Source organism: Callionymus lyra, chromosome 16 (assembly GCF_982586985.1).
Source record: "Callionymus lyra chromosome 16, fCalLyr1.hap1.1, whole genome shotgun sequence".
Classification (NCBI taxonomy): domain Eukaryota; kingdom Metazoa; phylum Chordata; class Actinopteri; order Syngnathiformes; family Callionymidae; genus Callionymus; species Callionymus lyra.
The window spans coordinates 9,354,311-9,361,738 of NC_141833.1; the positions used below are offsets into that span (position 1 = coordinate 9,354,311).

Here is a 7,428-nt window from a genome sequence, read left to right on the forward strand (position 1 = left end):
ATGGAAGGGAAGACGACGCGGCAGAGCAGAGGCAAGTGGGCCAACAAGAGAGAGTATGTACTGGCTGTGCTGGGACAGCTGATCGGTCTCATCAATTTTTGGAGATTTCCCTACCTGTGCTTCAAAAATGGAGGAGGTATCTTCAAAACACTCTCTAGCTGAAGATTTTGAAGATGAATAAGTGAAGGTATTTCAATCAGGGGTTTTCCTGGTGCCGTACCTGGTGTTCCTGTTCACATGTGGGATCCCTCTGTTCTTTACTGAGACCTCTCTTGGACAGTTCACTCAAGAAGGGGGGATCACCTGCTGGAGCAGCATTTGTCTACTGACTAAGGGTAACACTAGACTTCTCAGTGGACTTGTAAGATGTTTTTTGAAGCTTCTTTTGTTTTGTAAAGGTTTGGGCTACAGCACCCAGCTGTTAATGTTGTACTCATTAATGGATTACTCCGTCATCCTGTCCTGGGCCTTCTTCTACCTTTTCTCCTCCTTCAGTGCCACACTTCCGTGGAGCAATTGCAACAACACGTGGAACACAGGTACACACTTCCTTACAAGTAAACACTAACAAATGTCAACACTAACGTTTCTCTTGAAGACCACTGTTCTGATTACGGGAAAAACTTCTCATCCGAGATCAATGCTACTTCTGCCAGCAGAGAATTCTGGCTGTGAGTCACTGAGGTCTATCTAAGTTGAGAACAATGATGGAAAGATTGATGTTGATGTCTCCAGGAGACGAGTGTTGAAGCTGTCGGGGGGAATAGAGGAGATGGGGGACATCCGCTGGGAGCTGGCTGGTTGTCTGTTGCTGAGCTGGATCATCTCCTACTTGTGCGTCTGTAAAGGAGTCAAGACTTCGGGGAAGGTTACTAATGAAAAACATCACAAAACTTAAGCTTAGTTACAAGAATGAGTTGACAATTTGTCTCCTTACCTGTCCCTCAGGTCGTCTATTTCACAGCAACGTTCCCGTTTCTAATGCTGATGGTGCTGCTGGTCCGAGGACTGACTCTTCCCGGAGCTATTGATGGAATAATCTTTTATCTGTACCCAGACCCAGCACGACTGACAGACACACAGGTACACATCATTAATATTAACTTCCGCTGTAATCATGTCATACAAATGACTATAAATCTGTTTTTTAACTAAGCTTACTTCCAGGAGGTCAGCTTGTGAAATCTGTCTCTGGTTTCAGGTGTGGATGGATGCCGGCAACCAAGTATTCGGCTCTCTGTCTCTTTGTGCTGGATTATTAGAAGTGTTGGGAAGCTACAACAAGTTCAACAACAACTGCTACAAGTAAAATTGACAGTGAATTATTACATATGTAAGATGTGTGCGAAGACGAATAGCTTGTTTGTAGGGATGCCATCTACCTTTCACTGGTGAACGCCTTCACTAGCCTGGTTTCTGGGTTTGCTGTCTTCTCTGTGCTCGGCTTCATGTCCAGAGAACTCAACCAGGACATTTCCGTCGTGGCTGACTCAGGTATCGCACCATAAAAAACATTTTGTGTACTTCAATTTAAACTATTCTCCTTCAGGTCCAGGTCTTGCCTTTATCACCTACCCAAGCGCCATCGCTCTGATGCCTGTTCCTCAACTCTGGGCGTCGCTGTTCTTCATCATGATCCTCCTGCTCGGAGTAGATAGTCAGGTGACCTTCATTCGAACAAAGGTTTCCATCAAATTAGTGGTCACAAATGACATTTTTTGGTCTTCAGTTTTTGTCCTTGGAAACCTTGGTCACGTCCATCTCCGACCTGTTTCCTTTTTTTTACATCGGACACTGGCGTCAAGTCCTTTTGGTCATCATATGTGTTGTTTGTTATCTTGTTGGACTCTTAATGGTCACTGAGGTGAGCAGTTTTCAAAGTATGAATCTGGTCAATTCTAATAACCTGACTAACAAATGTTTCTCGCTACTCTATTGTGTGCAGGGAGGACTCTACTTGTTCCTCATCTTCGACTACTATGGTGCTCGAGGGGTGTCACTGATGCTCTTTGCTGTGATGGAGTCTGTTAGTATAGGATGGGCTTACGGTGAGTTCCTGCCTCCTCAAGTCAGAAACCACGAGCCTTAACAAAAAGACCACCTGAAGATCCAACAAAGCTAATGTTATAAAGCACATAGGTCTGAAACCAACTTCAATTCAGGATTATTCTGTTCATGGTGGTGAGCAAATATTCATAAAAGTGCCTCAGTGATGACAGTTGCTCTTTTTCTTCAGGCGCTGACCGCTACTACGAGAATATAGAGCAGATGATCGGCTATCGTCCTTCACTGTACATGAAGTACTGCTGGAAGTTCATCACTCCAGCAGTGTGTTCTGTGAGTTGTCTCTTCTGTATGTAGCTACTCTGTGGAACTGAAGAACTTATGTTTTATTGACAGGTCACTATCGTGCTGTCACTTGTCAGATTCTCTCCTCTTAAGTACAACAATGTGTACCAGTACCCATGGTGGGGTTATGGTATCGGACTCTTTCTATCAGTGTCCATCATCTCCATGATTCCAGTCTGGGCGATTTACAACTTGAAGGTGTCAACAGGAACACTAAGACAGGTGCTTGCAACCATTCCTCTGAAATATAGTCTCTATTTACGATTTTCCTAGACCAGGTGTGTCCCACCTTTGGGTGGATTGATGCAATATATGTATCCCTATGGATGCCATCCAAGCACCTTTGAAGAGTGTACTTGCAGTCTTCGTACCTCCCTTTCTACATTTACAATATTTGGTCGATTTTTTCAGGGATTCATCTGTGGCTGTAGATAAGATTTTACTAAATCAAGATCATTGTTAATGACTGATCAATGAAGGCTAAATCTTGACGGCTCTTCTACCAACAGAGGCTGAAAGCTCTGATCTCCCCTGCTGTCCAACATGGAGGATCACCAAACAACCGACTAGAAAGTCCAGAGTCACACAACTCTGTTCTGTAGAGTTTAGATTTGATGGATCAACTCAGGAATAATGTATAGCAAAATATATATATAGGAAAAAAAAACGTTAATTGACCTCAGACTTTATCAACATTTGTGGTTGATTCCTAATCCAATAACTATATACCTACACCATCTCAAAGGTTTAATAAACATTCATTCTTGGCTAAATGTATTTATGTCATGTTTTCTATTTTATACTCACCAAAATGGATGTGATCAGTTGTGTCACTCTCAGGTAGTTTCAAGGGTATGTTAGAAGTTAACATACCCTTTTCCAGGCTGAGCTAACACAATGTAAATTTTTTCTACAAAAGACCCAAGAAAAGGATAAATATTTTATATATATAGTATTAATGTCCCACTCTTTGAGCTACCACCTTACCCTGGTCTGTGTCCCAGGAACCCCAGTAGCTATGTTGTGACCCGACATAGGGTTTCATGCCCCTGGTAGTGTCACCCAAGACAAACAGATCCTGTGGCAGGAACCAGTCAAAGAGTAGCTCTAAAACCTAGACGATGACAAATAAAAATAAAACCCAGTTTATAACAGCAAAAAAAGGTCTATATATATTCCTATGAGGTCACCACCCGTGAAAGGGGCCACAGGCAACGGTCACCTTAAGCCAGGCGGTAGGTTAAGGCGCAGACCTTGGTGATCCAAACGTAACCTCTTTGTCGAGGAAGGAGTCCGAGCTGGTGCTTGAGGTAGAGAGTTTCCAGCTTGATATAGTCGACTCTCCTCGATGTACAGTGTGCGCTCTGGAACCAGTACTCTTGAGAGGCTGAGACACTCTTCCACTTTGGAGGGGCCTTACTACTGGAGTAGTGTAAACTTTGTACACTGGTAGTATATAGATGAGAATATTTAAAAGTAAACTTCTGTAAACTTAAAGTCTTACAAAATAGTCAGAAGTAGTTTCAAATTAGAACAATTAGAAGTTCACCCCTAGTACATATACCTTAGAATACTTCTTATTTTAGTGTTAAATACACCCGCTTTGTTTATACAACAAGTCTGTTAGAGGTGGAGACTTCCAGGATTGATGACGCAGATGATGCCTAATGGTGATGGATAAGCTCCAGAAAAAAGTTTTTCAGTGGGCGGGGCTTAAGCACAATTTGTAATTTAAATATTTCAATGAAAAAAAGTTTTGTACAAACAGACACATACTGATGAGTACAATAGATAATCCATTTAAGGCACACTCAAATCAACACTTGGTCCTTTTATTATATTGGTACCAAAAAGTGGATGAGTCTGTGACGTAAGAACAATATTACTCGGTCGTATGTCCTGAACTTCTTTTTACTTATCAAGCAGATGAATGACGCGCCGTTTATCTTGTGGGACAACAGTGCACTCTGCTGGTGGCTGAGTGATTTTTTTGCACGCATCTTCAGCATTAACAGCTGGATCAGGAGACGAAACAGGTTGCGTGTGTATGCCACGCTTGGTCAGACTCTTTGACATATAAAATAGTAAAATGTTTCTGTTTTCACCAAAGAGCATGTCAGCAGTCAGTCTTGGGAATGCTCTTGGGCACTGTAAGGATCTGCTCTCCTCCCTTCTAGATGCTTCGGTGGAAGCTAGATCTGTTATAAGAAGAATCAACGGAGTGCTTTTCCTTCATCAGAGTGTTGCACGTTCTCCTTCTGGATCCTTCAGCTGAAGCTAGACCTGTCTTGAGAATAAGCACCGGAGCTTTTCTTTCATCACATTATTGCAATATTATGTCCTTCTGGAGATTTCAGCTTAACTAGGCCTGTTTTGAGAAGAATCACAGAATGTCTCTTCCTTCACAGAGTTGCAATATCTCCTTCTGGACCTGGATCAGTATCTAGGTCCTTTGTTGACAAGATTTACTGTTTGCTTCTTCCATCAAGGTATTCATTAGCAACTTCTACTTACCAAGTTCCTGTTTCTTCCCCTAATTCAGAGGGTGAGGCTCCAGATCTTAAGGGGGCTAGTCTGATTCTCCGAGTGCTCCAACCACAGATCAGGCTGCTGAATGTAGAGGAAAATATCTTCTTCAGTGTCCTGATACAAAGGCTCTCAACATTCCTGCAGAGTACCAACTTTGTTGATACATTAATGCATAAAGCAAGGATCCAGGGCAGGATGTCTGGAGCATGCCAGTATGATTTGGCACCAGATATAAACAGCGAAAAAGGAACAGAGAGACCAAGACCAAGGCCATCTCCGCAGGTAGTAGGATGGTTATTCTTAGTTCAAATATCTTTTGTCCATATTTCCGCTTCCAACATTTTTGGTTGCAGATGTGTCTTCTACTGAGATCTTTAACAAAAAATAAATGAATTGGAAAAATATTTTAATTACGTTAAGATCTAGTATTTGCTTCTAATAATATGTCTGAAGGCTTTGACAGCCATCAATGCTCCACGCTTGTGTTCAATGAACCGTGGTAAGTAAATATCAGAATAGCAGGATGTTCAATGGATGCCAAGTCCAGAACGTGACACCTAAAGTTCTGCCTGAATGACGAGGTAAACATTAAAGTCTTCATCAAGTCAAGGTTTGCAGAAGCTTCACTAGAAGGATGGAAGGGAAGACGACGCGGCAGAGCAGAGGCAAGTGGGCCAACAAGAGAGAGTATGTACTGGCTGTGGTGGGACAGCTGATCGGTCTCATCAATTTTTGGAGATTTCCCTACCTGTGCTTCAAAAATGGAGGAGGTATCTTCAACACACCCTCTAGCTGAAGATTTTGAACATGAATAAGTGAAGGTATTTCAATCAGGGGTTTTCCTGGTGCCGGCTTCAGAAAACAACATTTTCCACATTTAGGCAACATTTATTTGCGTTCACATGATCCGCCTGATGATAAACTATGGTTTAAAGACATTATTGCCCGATTTCAGAGACGTTGACTTTTAGCCCTTTTTTCAACCCCCGGGGTCAAGAAATCTCAAAATGTCAACTTTTTTTGAGGCTTCAGAAAACAACATTTTACACATTTAGGCAACATTTATTTGCCTTCACATGATCCGCCTGATGATAAACTATAGTTTAAAGACATTATTGCCCGATTTCAGAGACGTTGACTTTTAGCCCTTTTTTCAACCCCCGGGGTCAAGAAATATCAAAATGTCAACTTTTTTTGAGGCTTCAGAAAACAACATTTTCCACATTTAGGCAACATTTATTTGCGTTCACATCATCCGCCTGATGATAAACTATGGTTTAAAGACATTATTTCCCGATTTCAGAGACGTTGACTTTTATCCCTTTTTTCAACCCCCGGGGACAAGAAATCTCAAAATGTCAACTTTTTTTGAGGCTTCACAAAACAACATTTTCCACATTTAGGCAACATTTATTTGCGTTCACATCATCCGCCTGATGATAAACTATGGTTTAAAGACATTATTTCCCGATTTCAGAGACGTTGACTTTTAGCCCTTTTTTCAACCCCCGGGGTCAAGAAATCTCAAAATGTCAACTTTTTTTGAGGCTTCAGAAAACAACATTTTCCACATTTAGGCAACATTTATTTGCGTTCACATGATCCGCCTGAAGATAAACTATGGTTTAAAGACATTATTGCCCGATTTCAGAGACGTTGACTTTTAGCCCTTTTTTCAACCCCCGGGGTCAAGAAATCTCAAAATGTCAACTTTTTTTGAGGCTTCAGAAAACAACATTTTCCACATTTAGGCAACATTTATTTGCGTTCACATGATCCGCCTGATGATAAACTATGGTTTAAAGACATTATTGCACGATTTCAGAGACGTTGACTTTTAGCCCTTTTTTCAACCCCCGGGGTCAAGAAATCTCAAAATGTCAACTTTTTTTGAGGCTTCAGAAAACAACATTTTCCACATTTAGGCAACATTTATTTGCGTTCACATGATCCGCCTGATTATAAACTATGGTTTAAAGACATTATTTCCCGATTTCAGAGACGTTGACTTTTAGCCCTTTTTTCAAACCCCGGGGTCAAGAAATCTCAAAATGTCAACTTTTTTTGAGGCTTCACAAAACAACATTTGCCACATTTAGGCAACATTTATTTGCGTTCACATGATCCGCCTGATGATAAACTATGGTTTAAAGACATTATTGCCCGATTTCAGAGACGTTGACTTTTAGCCCTTTTTTCAACCCCCGGGGCCAAGAAATCTCAAAATGTCAACTTTTTTTGAGGCTTCAGAAAACAACATTTTCAACATTTAGGCAACATTTATTTGCGTTCACATCATCCGCCTGATGATAAACTATGGTTTAAAGACATTATTGCCCGATTTCAGAGACGTTGACTTTTAGCCCTTTTTTTCAACCCCCGGGGTCAAGAAATCTCAAAATGTCAACCTTTTTGAGGCTTCAGAAAACAACATTTTCTACATTTAGGCAACATTTATTTGCGTTCACATCATCCGCCTGATGATAAACTATGGTTTAAAGACATTATTGCCCGATTTCAGAGACGTTGACTTTTAGCCCTTTTTTCAAC

The 7,428-nt window shown here is 41.2% G+C and overlaps 1 protein-coding gene across 1 annotated transcript; it reads left to right on the top strand.

Annotated features, from left to right (window-relative positions):
• LOC148063551 (sodium- and chloride-dependent GABA transporter 2-like) lies at positions 1-2,622 on the top strand. The gene is made up of 13 exons (XM_087811769.1): positions 1-136; positions 201-335; positions 399-539; positions 599-671; positions 736-868; positions 949-1,083; positions 1,202-1,305; positions 1,370-1,494; positions 1,550-1,662; positions 1,730-1,864; positions 1,946-2,048; positions 2,237-2,337; positions 2,401-2,622. The coding sequence occupies exons 1-13, from the start codon at positions 1-3 to the stop codon at positions 2,620-2,622; spliced, it is 1,656 nt and encodes a 551-aa protein (XP_087667895.1).
• The last annotated feature ends 4,806 nt before the right edge of the window (positions 2,623-7,428 follow it).